The 16,271-nt window shown below is 36.4% G+C and overlaps 3 protein-coding genes across 5 annotated transcripts; 2 read left to right on the forward strand and 1 right to left on the reverse strand.

Moving 5' to 3' along the window:
* Nucleotides 1–15: 15 nt before the first annotated feature.
* On the reverse strand, nucleotides 16–3,824 carry LOC123306476 (peroxisomal multifunctional enzyme type 2-like). 2 transcript variants are annotated; one of them, XM_044888499.1, is made up of 10 exons: nucleotides 3,431–3,824; nucleotides 3,170–3,322; nucleotides 2,988–3,107; nucleotides 2,735–2,931; nucleotides 2,105–2,450; nucleotides 1,695–1,982; nucleotides 1,289–1,638; nucleotides 1,117–1,234; nucleotides 511–699; nucleotides 16–381 (listed from the first exon to the last, which is right to left on the reverse strand). In XM_044888499.1, the coding sequence occupies exons 1-10, from the start codon at nucleotides 3,621–3,623 to the stop codon at nucleotides 167–169; spliced, it is 2,169 nt and encodes a 722-aa protein (XP_044744434.1). In that variant the 5' UTR covers nucleotides 3,624–3,824; the 3' UTR covers nucleotides 16–166. The 2 variants fall into 2 exon arrangements, with proteins under 2 accessions (XP_044744434.1, XP_044744435.1); XM_044888500.1 differs by lacking the exons at nucleotides 1,117–1,234; nucleotides 1,289–1,638; nucleotides 1,695–1,982; ... (3 more) ...; nucleotides 3,170–3,322; nucleotides 3,431–3,824 and adding an exon at nucleotides 876–1,028.
* Nucleotides 3,825–4,056: 232 nt separating this feature from the next.
* On the forward strand, nucleotides 4,057–7,067 carry LOC123306478 (maternal protein exuperantia). Of its 2 annotated transcripts, none has more exons than XM_044888502.1 (4): nucleotides 4,057–4,206; nucleotides 4,572–5,356; nucleotides 6,174–6,362; nucleotides 6,460–7,067. In XM_044888502.1, the coding sequence occupies exons 2-4, from the start codon at nucleotides 4,577–4,579 to the stop codon at nucleotides 6,742–6,744; spliced, it is 1,254 nt and encodes a 417-aa protein (XP_044744437.1). In that variant the 5' UTR covers nucleotides 4,057–4,206; nucleotides 4,572–4,576; the 3' UTR covers nucleotides 6,745–7,067. The 2 variants fall into 2 exon arrangements, with proteins under 2 accessions (XP_044744437.1, XP_044744436.1); XM_044888501.1 differs by lacking the exon at nucleotides 4,057–4,206 and adding an exon at nucleotides 4,276–4,435.
* Nucleotides 7,068–9,591: 2,524 nt separating this feature from the next.
* On the forward strand, nucleotides 9,592–11,325 carry LOC123307434. The gene is made up of 2 exons (XM_044889743.1): nucleotides 9,592–10,539; nucleotides 10,803–11,325. The coding sequence occupies exons 1-2, from the start codon at nucleotides 10,210–10,212 to the stop codon at nucleotides 11,265–11,267; spliced, it is 795 nt and encodes a 264-aa protein (XP_044745678.1). The 5' UTR covers nucleotides 9,592–10,209; the 3' UTR covers nucleotides 11,268–11,325.
* Nucleotides 11,326–16,271: the final 4,946 nt, after the last annotated feature.

Raw genomic sequence — 16,271 nt, forward strand, 5'->3', positions numbered from 1 at the left:
ATAAATCTAGCAAGATGAACTTACTCCTATAATTTTAATTAAAACAAACATATAAAATTTTATCACTTCACACCACATACCTAACAAATCATAACAATAATACCAACAGTAAAATGAACCAATGTCTAAAAAATTATAAAAATGTGTATAACCTAAAATTATTGATTTAAAGCTTAGAATTGGCTTTGAGAATGGGTGCCAATTTTTGGGCCAACATGATGTTTCCCTGTATCTTCAATTTTCCTTTCATAAAAGCCACTTGTGGATTGAGTTTTCCTTGAGCTAATAACAGAAAATCGTCATCGGAGATTGTGAGAGTTGTGTTAGCTTTTACATCTTTAGGAGCTCCTTCATAAACCGAGGCACTCTTCAGATCCATGGCTGAAAAAAATATCATTGAATGTTATCTCATTCAATTGACAATTCTCATGATAAAATATTGAAATCGAAGAAAGGTTTCATCTTTGAACTTTGACATCTCATATCAGAATTTATAAAAGAATTACTTACTCCATTGTTTAACCTGTTTCCCATCTTTGGTAATATTGTATAGAAATACTCCTCCAACTGATTTTGCTTTTCCTGGATCAGCTTTTACTTGATCAATGATAAACTCGAAAATAGCATCACTTTGCAATCCAGAAGATAGTTTATTAACTGAAGGTTGCATATTGATTGATTTCAAGTCTAGGTATGCTCCTGCAAAATTTAGAAAGTGAAATCTGTGATTAATACACGGAAACGAAAGCAATTAAGTGAGAATTAAGAAAAAACAAAACCTAGATCCCACTTCGTACACTAGCTAGTTCAAATTATTGAAACGAATGGTTCTTTAGCTTCATAACGAAAATTCAAGGAAACCGTCTATCACATACCCTATTCACGAAAGCGTTGCATAAAATGAAAATTGATAATATTAATTGAAGTAGATAACTCCTAATGATGGTTCAAATTCCAATGACGTCAAACAAAATCTAATACAAACTGACATTGACAATCCTGTCAAAATTTTATTCTATATTCTTCAACATAGAAATACACGACGCGCATGTGTCTGTAGTTCGAATTTTACCAACTAAACAGCGCATTTGAAATTTGGAAGTTTTTACTACTCACCTCCTATTACAACTGTATCTGTTTCAGCTATGGATGTTTCGAAATAGATTCTGTTGCTCTCTCTCCACATATCAACTTTTAAAGTTTGGCCAGGTAATACTGGTTTCACAAAACGCGCCTGCAATAATTTTGCATTAATAATTACATTGTTAAACCGAATTAATTTCAATACCTTGCAAGCCTTGAATAATTTGCAATCATTATTGGCATATACTGCCAATATCATTCTAATGGAATATCCAAAAGTTGCCAATCCATGTAAAATTGGTGTTTTAAAGCCACTCATAATAGCCATATTGGGATCAATATGCAATGGATTAAGATCTCCACTCAACCTATATAAAGCTGCTTGGTCCACTCCAGTTTGTTGGCTCACAGTCTTATCAGGATTTCTAGCTGGCTTTTTCACACATTGTATAGCTTTTGTTCCAGTACGGGGACCCCCAAATCCTCCAGCACCAACACAAAAAACAACTGATTGGTTGCGTAAGACTAAGTCGCCTTTTGGTGTATAGGAATCAACTAGAAGATGAAGTGAAGCATTAAAACCATTCTTGGATAAATGGGGTACAACCAACCATTTACTACAACTGCAGCACCAGAGCCTTTGTCCATAACCTCAGCAACTGAGATCTTAGAAACAAGAGTTCCCTCTGTTGGCAAATCGCCTACTATTTCGATGTACTGCTCACCATGCAGAACTTGGCTCAAGTTGACAGTGCGACCAGGTACTGCCCTTTCCAAAAAGTCCGACATAAACATTGCTTGGATTGCAGGCAGGACAAAGAAAGATGGAAGAGCCATGAACTCCTCATGATTCTCATAAAGATATTTAAGTTCACCTTCGTTTTTCAATGAAGAACCAACTAGGAAAAGACAACAGAAAATTCAACAAAAGAAGATTAAACAGTATGCTTTTCAAAGGTTTGATGGCGCCATTTTTTGCAATGTGACTCTATAGTGCATATTGACATAGAAAAACTCTAACCTCCCAAGGCATAAATGATGACATCCCTGGAATTATACTTGAAAACATCTCCATCGACATTTTCAACAGCGCCGTTTTCTTTGGATTCACTTGCTCCACCTTCCATTTCTTCGAGGGCAGTCAACAAAGATCCGGTGGCTTCTTCTATGCTGCTCAGTCTACTTGCTCCCTCCATGTTTTTTATTTTTTCCCAAACATTTTTAACATTTTCTACAGAAACACCTTCATTCTTGCTCTTTCTCAAGAGTGACCCCTTTGATCTAACGATCTCATATTTTCCTGCCCAACCAGCAGCTGAATCTATATACAGACCTGTGTCTTCACAACTTTCATGGCAGAGATACGCCTGTAAGGATAAAGGAAATTTTGAAGCACACTAACTTGAATAGATCATAGAAAAGAAAATGGTACATGTGAAGTTTTAAGTAGAGATTATAAACTTTTTTGAAGAAATAGAACCAAATATGCATTTAGAATATGCTGATTCTAGCTTTGCAAAATAATATGGAACAAAATCTTATCATCACTTGTGATTTATGAAATATTTTTCACTGGTCTATGAAACTTCAGTGTTCTAATCACAGAATTTGAAGAATCTATGGCCACACCAGAAAACTGAATCCATCTTACCACAACAGGTGCTATGAGTTCCGGTTTTAACTCAGCAAATATGTCAGGGGGTAATATATCCTCAGTCAGTCTGCTGGCAGCAGTAGGTATAATAACATTACAATGGATATTACTCCTCTTTCCTTCAATGGCTATTGTATTTGCCAAACCAATCAAACCCATTTTAGCAGCGGAATAATTTGCCTGCCCAAAATTACCTAAGGATAAAGGAGATTTTGAGTTGATTTGACACAAAATCTTAGTTAAAATCTACCGTAAATTCCAGAATTAGATGCTGTCATTATAATTCTGCCATAGTTCTGCTTTTTGAAAATAGGAAAGGCGGCTTGGGTTGTTTTGAAACTTCCCTTGAGGTGCACTTGATGAACCAAATCTAGAGAGGCAACAATATTTAGAGTACAAAGAAATGTATATCTTCATATTTTCTCTGCTTACCCCAGTCTTGATCAGATATCCTGGTGAAACTCTTATCACGAAGTATTCCTGCATTATTAATAAGGACATCAACACGTCCAAAGTTGTCTAAGGCTGTTTTAATGATTTTGTCACCCTCCACTACAGAATTATAATCAGCTACAGCAGTACCACCTTGAAACGAATAACAAATTATGATGGTTTGAATTTAAAGGTGACCTAACGGTCACACAATCAACATGATTTGAAATGGCATGGTAATTCCATTCTTAGAAAATTTACCCTTAGCTTTTATTTCTTCAACAACAGTATCTGCTGCTTTTGACGAACTGCCATCACCATGTCTACCACCTCCAAGATCATTAACCACAACCTTTGCTCCTCTAGAAGCAAATAGATGGGCATAGGCTCTTCCTAAACCTGCTCCAGCCCCAGTTACAACAACGACTCTATCATCAAAACGTAATTCACTCATTTTCAGTTGGAAAATAAAAATAAACCTGGAGAGAAGACCCTACTTTCCAAACGAATAAATTGTCAGGTCAGATGGACTTTGCCTAGGAAGTGATATTCCACTTCACATCAGAAGTCGATAATTATCCAAAAAAGTAGGGATAGAAGCAAAGGAGGGATATTTATTATTCAGAAACCAACATATCAACAATCAATGACAACAATATCCAGGTTATGTTCCACCATGACATATGTCTTCGGAAATGGAAACAGCTGTGTTTGGGTCACAAAATTGTTATTATTTTATTGAAATGAATGAACTAATCCCAACTTATAATGGCCCTTAATCCGGCATTATTATAGGAAAATTAATATTCAATGAAATTAATCGGCAATGTAAGTGCCTGATATCAATTTGGAGATAATTAAATAGTCGTTTCGATAATTAAATCTTTTATGTCATTGTGTTATTGCTCATCATATTCAGCCTTGTAAAAAGATCCAAGAAGTCGATCGTACTTTTGTTTCGAGGGAGAAAAATTCATTTATTTCTGCTTTACGCGTGATAAGTAAGAGGTGCTTGCAGTTAGAATATCTGATAGAAGGTAGGAATTTTTTTTGTTTTGGAACTTCTGTACCTATAACCAAAGAGGTAATCTTTGCCGAATGCGCAAACGCAATTTCCCCACTTCTTTAATTAGCTTCCAAAATGCATCTACATTTCCCAATTTTCTCAGAGTGAATTTTAATGTTTAACTAGCATCTTATTTGTAGTATAGTTATTACGCAAGTACCTAATTTTCGTTTTCGATTAAAAATTCAAATTTGATTGTGGTAAGTCTACCTAGATTTAAGATTGTATTTGAGAATGATTCAAGGGCGGGGTGTTTTTGACAATTTTTTTGCGCCACGTGTTTAATGTTTAGACAATCTACAAGGCTGGATTGAGGTGCATTTTTTTTGGTTTCAGATAAAATGGTACAAAACGAAGAATCGATTTCAGGAACTGACGCACCGGTTCCCCTTATTCCTGACAAACCAGCCAGGGGAGTCCCAAGTGGCAAATATCGCTTGGTAGGTTGGGAAATTGACACTACTGGACGACGGCTAATTGACGAAATATGCCAAATTGCCGCATATACACCAACTTCACAATTTTCACAGTATATAATGCCTTATGCTGATATCAACCCACCTTATGTACGAAAGCATGCACTTCGTGTTGTCAATGCAGGAAAATATAGGATGCTGAGAGATGTCAAAAGCAATCAATTTATCAAGACGAAAAGTGAAATATCCGCACTGACTGATTTCCTACAATGGTTGGAAGAAAATCGCGGAGATGCTAGTGATGGAATCATATTGATCTATCACGAAACCAGGAAAGCCGCTCCAGGGATGCTGCTTGAAGCCTTACGACGTTACGATCTACTAGGTCGTTTCAATAATGTTGTGAAAGGATTTGCCAATGGATATGAAATTTCATCAGCAAAATGTGGTAACACCACCAAAGCCTTCACTCTTAGAATGATGGCAAAAATTCTATTAGGATATGAAGGAAGTGACTTCACAAGTGCAAAAGATAGAGCCAAATCCACTTATGAAATAGCTGTTCATTTAGCCCAAGGAGAATCGCAAGATTTGGATCCTAAAGCTTGCGGTGATAGCACTGGTCTAGAACCGCATTTAATTGATTTCATTTGTCCCTTTACCAATCCGATCAGCGCAGAGGAGGAAGAAATTGTTGAGTTAAAGGTATGTTCTATTTTAATTTAATTTTGAAGGGAATCTTTATCTTGACATCAGTTTCCAATCTTTCTTTGTTCATTTCTTTCATGTTATCAATTTGGTGGAACCATATGTTTTGTTTTTTTTGTGGTTATTATTGGAGCGTATGTTATTGCATTTGACACCAAGAATAATTTCTTAATATTCAACAATATGCAGCTTCATTTCAGCATGAAGAGAAATTAGTTTGATACAGAACTGAAGTATTTTTATAAAATATTTCTTCCTTCACATTTTTTTTTTAATTTTGAATCTTGCTTGAATAATTTCAATCTATTTCTAATATTTTGGCTACCAATAGATTTCAATTTTTCCAAATCCTAATTATCTGATTTGAAGGTCAACTATCCTCATAGATACTGACATTTGATAATTCTTTTTCTATATTTGCAAAAAGCAATATTTTCTATTGATTATTCTCATCTAATCAGTTTTGATAGAAAAGCAACGGAGTATTTAATATTTAAATAGATGGAGATAACAACATATTAATGCATCACCTTATCTAATACAAGCGTTTTTTCTATAATGTATATATAAGGATTCAACGAAAAATTGTAAGACACTTTAATATATGATTTGGATAATTTTAATATGAAAAGAAATTTTCCAGTAATTTTTCTTATTTAGGTACTCTCTGGACAATTTTAGAAATGCTGGCTATACTCAAAAAATACCTTGCAAAGAAAACTTATTTTTTTTTAAATTCTATTTGGGCCATTTGGTTGTCATTTTTCAAATTGTTATTGTTCATGAATAATAATCCATGTCGTTTGTTTTACAGGATTTGTTGAAAATACAGAATACCTTCCGGCCCGTATTCAGAGATCTGTTGAGCGGAACTCGACTTGAAAGAAAACATGCTAGTCATCTTAGAAGACTGCTTGCGGAGAATAATATCAATTATGATAAACTTAAAGAAGCCTACGAAACAGAAGCCAAAGAAGGACTTGACAAGATATTGAAATCAGAGGTAGGAAGTGGGCAAACACATAAATGTTTCATTTTATACCTACTTTTGTTCTTTCGCCGTAGTTATTTTCATGTAAAGCTGTAATATTTTCCTTTAGGTTGCAAACGCAGAAGAGAAAGATCTGAATGAACTGCTTGAAATCTTGGATTGTTTCTTTGATCCCGAGAAGAAACCTGTACAACCTAAAGTTAGGTTCTACCCGAATCAGAACAACAACAGGAAGCAACCGCGTCAGAGGAGGAATTCGAACAAACAAAAGAATAAGAAGACCTCAGAGCCAGACAGTCCCAATGCTTCCAGCGACAATCCCACTGATTCAGTCAGTGATGCATCACCGAGAAGTGAAACAAAAGAGCCAGAAGTAATAACCTTGGAAGCTTAGAATTTTCACGAGTGCCTTATTCGATTATTACTATTAACGTTTATTTATGACTTTCCCAAGCTTTACTATGTTTATTTAACTTTTTTTTATTTTACTTAGTAGAATTCAGTTTGTTTTGTCTTATATAGTTTATGGAAGTTATAACACTTTACGTCACTTGTTGATGGATATATCTTTATTAGTTCGATAACATTTGATTTTGATCGTGATACACATGTTTTAAGTTGTGATAATGGGTCTTTTGAAGTAACAGAATGTACTTACAGCATTATGTTACTCAAGTTGTTTGATATGATATGAATTTAATAAAATATAAACTGATATGTGTTCTTATTTATATGAAGGAATCAGCATTTATCTTGATTTTCTTCAATATATTACGTTTTATATGTTCAAAACGTCGTAATTTTCATAATTCCCCACTTATTTTATTGAATATGACCATAGAGAAAGAAAGTGATGAGTTTCAGGCATAGACATAGAGAAAATCTCTATGTCTCCATCATTGAACTCTATGGGAATAGATCTATTCTACTCTGTAATCTGTGAGATCTATCCCATAGAGTTCAATGGTCTCCATAGAGAAAGTCTTGTCTCTGTATGTCTCAGTCATAGACATAGAGACATGGACTGTGCCTTCCGTTTATATCTATGCATGAAATACGGTCAAAAAAGTGACAGAGAGAAAAACACGTCGGGAATGCAGTTGTCTTTTTCTAGAATTTTGATTGGTCTACACTCACCTCTATGCATAGACATAGAGACATGGACTGAGCAATGCCAGCATGAAATTGGCTATTTATTAGAAAGAGAGGAAAGCACGTCGGGACATACCTTTCTCTTTTTTGTTCACATAGAGGTGAGTGTAGACCAATCAAAATTCTAGAAAAAGACAACTGCATTCCCGACGTGTTTTTCTCTCTGTCACTTTTTTTGACCGTATTTCATGCATAGATATAAAGGGAAGGCACAGTCCATGTCTCTATGTCTATGCCTCTATGTGAACAAAAAAGAGAAAGGTATATCCCGACGAGCTTTTCTCTCTTTCTAATAAATAGCCAATTTCATGCTGGCATTGCTCAGTCCATGTCTCTATGTCTATGGTCTCAGTGGTCTGGGGCATAGATCATATCTTATATTCTATGCTCTGGAGCAACCAAGAAACAGTTTTCTCTCGTTATGACATTTCAAGAAATGCAAGAGTAAGATTTTCTGTAATAATTACAGGAAACCTGAAAGCGACTCCTGATCCCTTCCGGTACAGACTGACAGATGGCGCCACTTATATAACTTTGAAGAAGAGTGTATTCCAAAAGTTAACTCATAGTTTCCTTTAGCTATATGAATTATCGACGTCTAGGAAAAATTTCGAAAAAAATTTGGAAATTCATCAAACATTTATGTTCTATTTCTATTAAATTTTTCTATGTCTAGATAAAAAAAATATTTTCAAGATTTTCTATAGGTATACCAAATGAATCGTCCTACCACCAGCTGTGATGATACAAAGCTCGTATGTATCAGAGGATGAATCATTCATCATGAATTCCAACATCTTTCTGGGGTTGAATTATGAATATACCTCCTCCATTGTCCACTAGAACCCTCTCCTTTCTTTCTAGTAGGCTGTTGAGACCTTCAGGTAGCTTCCAAGTTGCCGAAGGGATTCAAAGCACACTCAAACACGCCGTTTTACTCAGATTTGTTGGTTTATTCAATTTGAAAGCTAGGAAAATGTATTTCCTGTCGATACATCATACGTACCTACACATATTCTCGAATTTCGTAGGGATAGAGTGTATCTTATATTCGATATCGTTATCTCCATTCGACATTAATCATATCTTACAAAATAAGATCTAATTCCAACTGCTAGAGAAAATATTGAACAAGCTCTGATGAAATAGGAAACAAATTGGATTCGAGAATAGCTAAACAGGTAGATTTTGAATAGCTTGCGTTCAAAATAATTTTCGTCGGTCTGAACAGAGTGCTCAGTTTGTACCAAAAAGAATAAGAAGATGTATGTCTTTTTGGGTTCTCAATTTAGAAATAATCAATTTATTTCGATATACTAATATGAAGGGAGATTCGAGAAAGGTTTGATGAGTCAGTGTCGAAAGAGAACCACAAAGTTTACAATAGCAGCCAAGTATTACATGCAAGTGCGAAATTGAGAATATAAGTTTTCTGTTATATCATTCTTGGTATTTTCATAGAGAAAAATAAGTTCTATGCATGTTCATAGAATTACACCCACAGAATACTGATAAAAGCTGTGTTCCAATATTGTAGAATATATGTCATATGTCTCGCATTTTGTGCGGAGTTTTGACAGATTTTGAAGTTTCCTTAACTTACTAGGTTTCGTCCATGAAACTAAACAATTTTGGGAATCACTTTTTTATTTTTTACTGTTCGGATGTGGAAGAGAATTGATAGAGATGACTACGATCTATGGAAATTCTCTACCCAACCATAGACCTTCCAGCATTACTGAATTTATACTTTAGTTGCAACGAGAGCATGTGTAACTAATGATTTCAGAACTGAATAGAATTGAAGAACAAATATTGTTCAGAATATTACAATCTATCTTGCTCGGTGTGCAATAACAGGACATACATGGCATACATATTCATAAAATAATAACGAACGTACACTTATAAATTGCAAATCTATGAACGGACATGCATGAATATTCAAAACGGGTATCTACCGTTTTTTTTTATCAATCTGCATCATTATTTATATAAATTGCAAGTATTAGTTATTTATTCATGAGGCGGTGGTCGTTTTGCGCAGGTGTACCAAGAATGTGTGCCAATTTATATGAATAATTAGCCTGGTATTATGCTTCCAATTTCTGGTGTGTACACTCATTTGACATCGCACGGGATGTGTACAAATAAAACGAGATGTTTTTGATTCTGCTTCCGTCCAACTGATTTTATGGCGCCCCCATAAAAAATTCAGGACGTACGTGGAAATAAAATGGGGGCAGAAAATTCGAGAATGACAGATGACCACAGAATGTTTGCTCACATTAACTTGCAGAAGCAGAACTTCAGCGCTGTGTTTGTACAAATTATATTCATCAGTAAGAAGTATTATCAGAGTTGTTAATTTTTGGTATTATAGTCAGGACTATTTTTTCGGCTTGAGTTCTTGGGCCATTGGGATCTGCACTATTTAGTCCTTGGCCCTAGGGATTCCTTGTCCCCCGGATTGAGGAGTATTTTGTTGAGCTGGCAACGCTGATCAATCGTCGCATACTCGATTCTCGTTCCCTCTCGCCTCGCCCTCGGTCTGCAATCGGTCTTTCCTCTTTCCAAGCACGAGTCCCGACGAACCAGCGAATAGAAACGATGTGGCCGAGGTTGAAAGTGCGACATCGAGACTAGAGAAACGTGAAACATTCGGTCGGTGTTCGGTGTTTCGAATTTCATTAGAATATCGTTCGTAATGGATTGGACCAACGAACTCACTCTGTATTTCCTGCAGCTCTATCGGGACGAACCGTGCTTGTGGGACCCTTCCCACTGCAACTACAAACGGAAAGATCAGATAGTGATGGCTTGGCAGAGATTGAGCGAAAGTACCGGAAAATCGGTAGCGGAGTTGAAGAGAAAGAAGGAATCTCTAATGGCTACTTTCAGGGCTCATTCGAGAAGGAAAAAGGCTTCTATTGTAGATGGCGCTGAGGGCGATCAAGTTTACGAACCAATATGGTTCGCCTTCAGCGCTATGGAAAATTTTCTTGGCGAAATCTATGGCATCAACACGCAAGATACGGTAAGTATTAAAATATTACGCAAGATGTGAATCTCTTTGATTCTTATTTATTTATTTAACATAAATAAATAAGGAAACCAATCCCCATCTATGACCTCAAGTCTATGGTTCAAATCAAAACTCATAAAACTATTCGATTCTATGATTACCATATCTTTTGAATTTTACCAACGTAGTTGAGTTTTTAGATACTTCATTTTATCGATGCCTATATTTTCTCCAATTCTTTCAATGTATGAGCACTTTTTCATTCCCATTTGCAGATTCAGATCGATAGCGAACCATTGGACAACGTGGATCAACATTCCGAAGAATCCGACTATCCTCAAAATATCACAATGTCTTCATCAGGCACACGTAAACCATCGGTCAAACGGCGTAGAACTGTCGTCGAACCGCGTGAAGTGGAGGAAAATCGCAACGACATATTTCACACGAAGGAGTTGATCTCCCGAATTCAGGAAGAAGATGACGAGTGCGAACTCTATGGTAAAATGATGGCGAAAAAACTAAGGAGACTGCCTCTGTGGGAGAGGCAACTACTCATGTACAGAATGGACGGCATGGTTATAAACATGATGGAACGCTGCGGTTTCGCAGCTTCTATGGTCGCAGAAGCCAGCACCAACGGATGCGTGTCAAACTTTGCGACGATCTCATCTCCCAATCTGACAGAAGGACAACATGAGGAAAATTTGGAAGTCGATAGCAAAGCTGGAATCGTGTAGTTCATAGATACTGAAAAAACGTTGTGATTCTACAGTGGGGCATGGGGCCGAGTGTGGATTCAAACCATATATGTGTTGAGAATAATCGTTACATTTGTATTATTTATTATTAGTATTAAATATTTTTCCATCATCAGTGTTACAGGATTTTTTTACAAACCTTTTGCTTTGGAGATCATTGGAAATTGGGCAAAAGTTTTTGTTCTGTCTTGTGACGATTTTAGTTGACAGTTCTGATTGAGGTTATTCAGATTTATCTCAAAGCGACGAAAAATCTGATTTAACATCCCAAAAATAAAATTTCTGTATAAAAATACTGTAATATTATAATATATTATCTGTTTTATTTCTCGGTAGTAATGATATGAAGTTGGAAAAACGCTTATTCATCGTTCAGTTATAACATCTCCCTCATCTCAGACCAAGTACATGCTCCAGAAATCTTCAAAATATATTACTATGCCTTCCAATATTTCTCCAAGTTAATTTTCTTTTCTTGCTTCTTCTAGATGATCCATATTTCAGTCGAAGTCATGGTCTCTGTTTTCTTCCAATCCCCGAGAACACTTTTAGATCTTTTACGCATATCGTGCTCAGTTATCCAAGGAACACTTCAAGTTTTCATGAACATCTAACTTCTTCCAGGGGATTTTGACAATTATATTTTATTTCTATGATGGAAACTACAGAAATAAGATTGCTTCTGGATAGGTTGGTCATAGACATAGAGTATCTCCGTGTCTATGAGACATAGACATAGAGTGTCTCTATGTCTATGAGGTTGGCAAAGGAATTTTGACAGTTGACGTTTTGCATTTGAAATTAAACCAAACGTCGGCCGTCAAATTTTCGTTCACAGATAGGGGCCGATGCCTAAAGCGAGACGCCGCCGAGAAAAACTGATATATACCTGTTGATTTCCAACCCCGAACGATCCTCCATCCCCATCCCATACGTCATGCACGCAGGAATCCCAGAAATGTCCGGAATTGCGCGGTGGATTTCGTTGCTCGAAAACAATGCGATGTCCGCGTAATAAACTCGTACGGATGAAAGTGGGATAAAACCTAAGCCCCACGAGGGGCGTCCTTACTTCGACAATACGTCTTGAATACCTATAAAGCACCCCCGATGAATTATCCAGGCGAAAGGGGGAAGAGCGGTCGCAAAAAAGTTTAAATTTATGGGGGATGCCGAGCGTAGGGGAACAAGGACAATGCTCAGTCAGGTTTGTGAGAGAAGGACGTGATGATGCAGAGCCCATTAAGGGATGATACGTGAAACTGATCTTAAAGCGATTTCGAATGTGAAAATTGAAAATTTGGTACAGAAGGTCTCTATGGTGTAATCAGATTTCGAGAATTTGAATACATATTCTGAGAGAGGGATTTTTTTCTAATTAGATAAACTAATCAAGAATCCCCTCTGAAAATTCCATTGAACTCAGTGCAATCGTTTGGTCTTGACGAATTTTTAAGAAACCCCAACTTTTTGGGAATTTTTCAGTTCAACTTTCGACACTCTATGGGAACCATAGAGTTCAATGTTGACAGTGTCACTTTGTACTACTTATCGTATATTGGCGAATCCAAAAATCTAGACGCCCTCTACCGACTGAATTACGAAACTACTTTGTCAGTACTGCAAAGTCAAAACAAGTTTAGTTCCTTATGTTTTTTCTTATCTCACGTTGTCCAACAAAGTATTATAATTATTATTTGAAGAAGTTATATTAGGATTATTGTCTGGGTTTCTGAATAGAAATATTGATTTCGAAAAAATATTGGAAAAGGTATTTATACCAGTGCTTTAAACTGGCAGGAGTTAGGTAGGTAAAACGATTTTTCTTTGCGAGAGTTTTCTGCTAAATTCAATTGATGATTTAGAAATACAATTTCATAATTTTCATACTTCCAAATGAATACTTTTTCTCATCTGTAGAACTTGTTCCATGAGCTGAATCATATTTAAGTCTCTTGAGTTTTCAGTATGAGGAATACCTATATCATAACATGGAATTGAAATACTTTAAAAAGGAACTTCATAAACTCAGTATATGCTGCCTCAACATTATTAGCTAGGTTTAATTCAAGAAAGAATCTGTGAAATAATATGATTTTGTGTCTAGGTACACTGGATCACCAATATCATCGCTCGATTTTATTCCACAATTCATCCTTTTCAGATGAAATATTTCCAAAGAATGTTGATCTTTCTTTACGAAACTAAATCAATCAATTCACTTCCGATAATTCCGATAAATATCTTGATTTTCTAGAAAAACTCTGTTAGGCCGTACAAATTTCGAAAAGAGTACTGACAAACGTCAAAGTTTGTTTTCATTTCGCAGCGCCCTCAACGGTAATTGGATTCGCGAATAGTTACGGATTCCTGTAAGCTACAGACCACTGAAAACCGTCCAGAATTGCAATTTTCCTGTGAGATTATGAAAAGTTATAGATTGGCTTACAGATAAAAGCAGAATACCACCATTAAGCTCGGTAAATAATGAAAAGAGGTATAGATCGTCCGTAATCTTTGACACAGTGGGATTCCTTTCTGCCTCATTGTCAAAGACCTCAGGAATCTACAGAGATGTGAACGACCTAAGCCTCACCCTATAATATCCCATGGACGGCTCATGAATGAAATGAACGGAAGCCACCCCTTCGGTAAACTTATGCACCCCATTCCGTATGGCTTCCAGCAGAACCCCCCCCGTGAATTATTTCGTTGCAGGTGAAACGGTCGGATGAATGGAATGTACATAAAACCGAGGAAAAAGTAGTGTGCGAGACGATAAATCTAGATTTTCGAAACTGCTGGCGCTTTGTGAGCGATGAAATTTATTCGTATATAACCGAAAAAGTCAGAAATGAAGAGTTGCATGGGGTTAAATTGGCGTTATCTCGTTCTATTCTGTGGATTTCTCTTTCTCTTTCGTCGAAGTTTGCCTTAGCAGATTATCGAGTATACATTTATTATAAATGCAAAAATCTGCATTAGTTTCTTCGATGAAAAATGTCATATAAGCATAGAAATACCAAACGTTCACACAATTTATCATTAGTGTCAATTTATCGATTCTATGGCGGACATCGATTTTATGTTTCATATACCATAGAATTTTTATGCTGTTCTTTGTAAGTAGAGTACAGATATGCATAAATTTGATCATAGATTAAATAAGTGGAAGATAGAGAGTGGTTTTTATTGAGCTTTGTTATGAATATGTTAACAAATGGTGACGTTTTTGAAAAATACAGGTGATATCGATTTCTTATCCACAACCATTTGTTCACATAGGAACTCGGGAATCAATAAGCCATCGTTTTTCGAAAATACGTAATAATTTCTTGAACGCAAGAAGAAATTCATATCCAGAAATTCCCAACTATCAGACCTCCAGTTCGCGGAGGCGTTGTTTGCGAACCCCCATAGGGTCCGTCAGGCCGGAGAGAAAGGGTGTAATTTATATGCCTGGGGTGCAGTTCCCCCATCCGCCACCATCAATCATTGTGGCGCTGCTGTGGGGCCCTGGGGGAGTGTGCGAGGAACACCCCTGTTTGATGCAAGTGCAATATATGACGGGTATTTGCGCCCCACTGGCATTTTGTTGTTCATTAACAATTTCTATGCTTCCACGGTTCCATTTTCAATTGGTAAATGAGGGAAAAATCGGTGGAAATGCGAAATTTCGGGTTTGCAAGTTCGATGTACCTACATATTGAAATAAACTTCAGTTTCATGGCATAATAAGTATTCTTTGAATGGAAAACCATATGTTCTACACTTTAACAATGGATATATTGACTTTGACAACAAGAACATATTAAAAATATGAGAGAAGAAGAAACTGACTGAATAACTGTCAAAATTGGATTATACACAAGGAAAATTCGGTGATTTTGAAAACAATGAATCTGTGTAAAATTGGAGGTGTGTCACATGCACAGACATAGTCTCTATGTCTATGGTCACATCTCAAGACCGTTAATAATGAACAGAACAATTCCTCCTACTCTCGTCACACAGGATGGCAACGCACTGTAATTTCTCCATGTTTACATGATCATTTTTTTTTCTCCAGCGAGACTGCTCTGTTGCTCGGCCTTATTCTAATGAACACCTGTGTAAAGAAAGCTCGATATAAATAGAAGCCACCTATGCAAGCTTTCCTGCGGTCATAGCCATCTGGTTCCGGTGAAATCCAGATCAAGTAGAGATAGAGGGATAGGAGGTTGCATTCGATTTCCATATTGAAAAGCACCAAAATGGGTGCAATTTGGGGGTTGATGTCATATGGGTAGGACTATCTTGAATCTGTAAGCTTTGTCAATGTTGAAATCCACATCTCCCGATCGTAAAAGGTCAAAATAATAAATATTTGTCATTAAAATTGGTCTCAAGCTCTTGAAAATAGTTCTCTATTGATAATTCAATGTTTTTTGACAAGTTGCATTCACAATTTTGATTATATCCCATCTATTCAGTTGGTAACGCTAAGGAGGGATGTTTTTCTATGATTATTATTTCACATAACTGAACACAGAGGGTTTTGAAAGGTTACTCACTTTTATTTATGTTCTGTGGTTTCTTACAGGACACTTGACTTGACGGATGCATATGGAATGATTATCATTGAAAATAGACAGAACGTAAATAGATTAGGCAAGTATTTAACATAATATGGAATGGTTATACAAAGTAAAAAGATTTAGGTCTGATGAGAACTGAGAATCGACAAGAATTTGGCGATATGGGTATGGAAAGTAGACAGAACTTAGAGAGAGATGAAAATTTGAAGGAAGGTAGGTTATTTCGAAGAGTCATAGAAGGTAGACGACGCAACCTCAACATTAAACCAAAGAGTTACAGTTGTTACTCTTTGTCCCAATATCTGTGGGGGAAAACGATAACATCGGAATGTTTTTTCCATTCCCGCGAGTGCTGATACTTCTGATACAGGTCTGCAGTGTCCTCAGAGCCCGGCGCTCGTATACA

Source organism: Coccinella septempunctata, chromosome 2 (assembly GCF_907165205.1).
Source record: "Coccinella septempunctata chromosome 2, icCocSept1.1, whole genome shotgun sequence".
Taxonomy (NCBI): domain Eukaryota; kingdom Metazoa; phylum Arthropoda; class Insecta; order Coleoptera; family Coccinellidae; genus Coccinella; species Coccinella septempunctata.

Excerpts from the sequence above, each read along its gene's own strand:
- LOC123306476 (XM_044888499.1), bottom strand. The coding sequence starts at position 3,623 with ATGAGTGAATTACGTTTTGATGATAGAGTCGTTGTTGTAACTGGGGCT. Across the intron at positions 2,932-2,987 it reads ATCTAATTCTGGAATTTACG|GTAATTTTGGGCAGGCAAAT; the intron begins GTAGATTTTAAC and ends CTTTATCCTTAG. Across the intron at positions 1,983-2,104 it reads CATCATTTATGCCTTGGGAG|TTGGTTCTTCATTGAAAAAC; the intron begins GTTAGAGTTTTT and ends GTCTTTTCCTAG.
- LOC123306478 (XM_044888502.1), top strand. The coding sequence starts at position 4,577 with ATGGTACAAAACGAAGAATCGATTTCAGGAACTGACGCACCGGTTCCC. Across the intron at positions 5,357-6,173 it reads AAGAAATTGTTGAGTTAAAG|GATTTGTTGAAAATACAGAA; the intron begins GTATGTTCTATT and ends TTTGTTTTACAG. Across the intron at positions 6,363-6,459 it reads ACAAGATATTGAAATCAGAG|GTTGCAAACGCAGAAGAGAA; the intron begins GTAGGAAGTGGG and ends ATTTTCCTTTAG.
- LOC123307434 (XM_044889743.1), top strand. The coding sequence starts at position 10,210 with ATGGATTGGACCAACGAACTCACTCTGTATTTCCTGCAGCTCTATCGG. Across the intron at positions 10,540-10,802 it reads GCATCAACACGCAAGATACG|ATTCAGATCGATAGCGAACC; the intron begins GTAAGTATTAAA and ends TCCCATTTGCAG.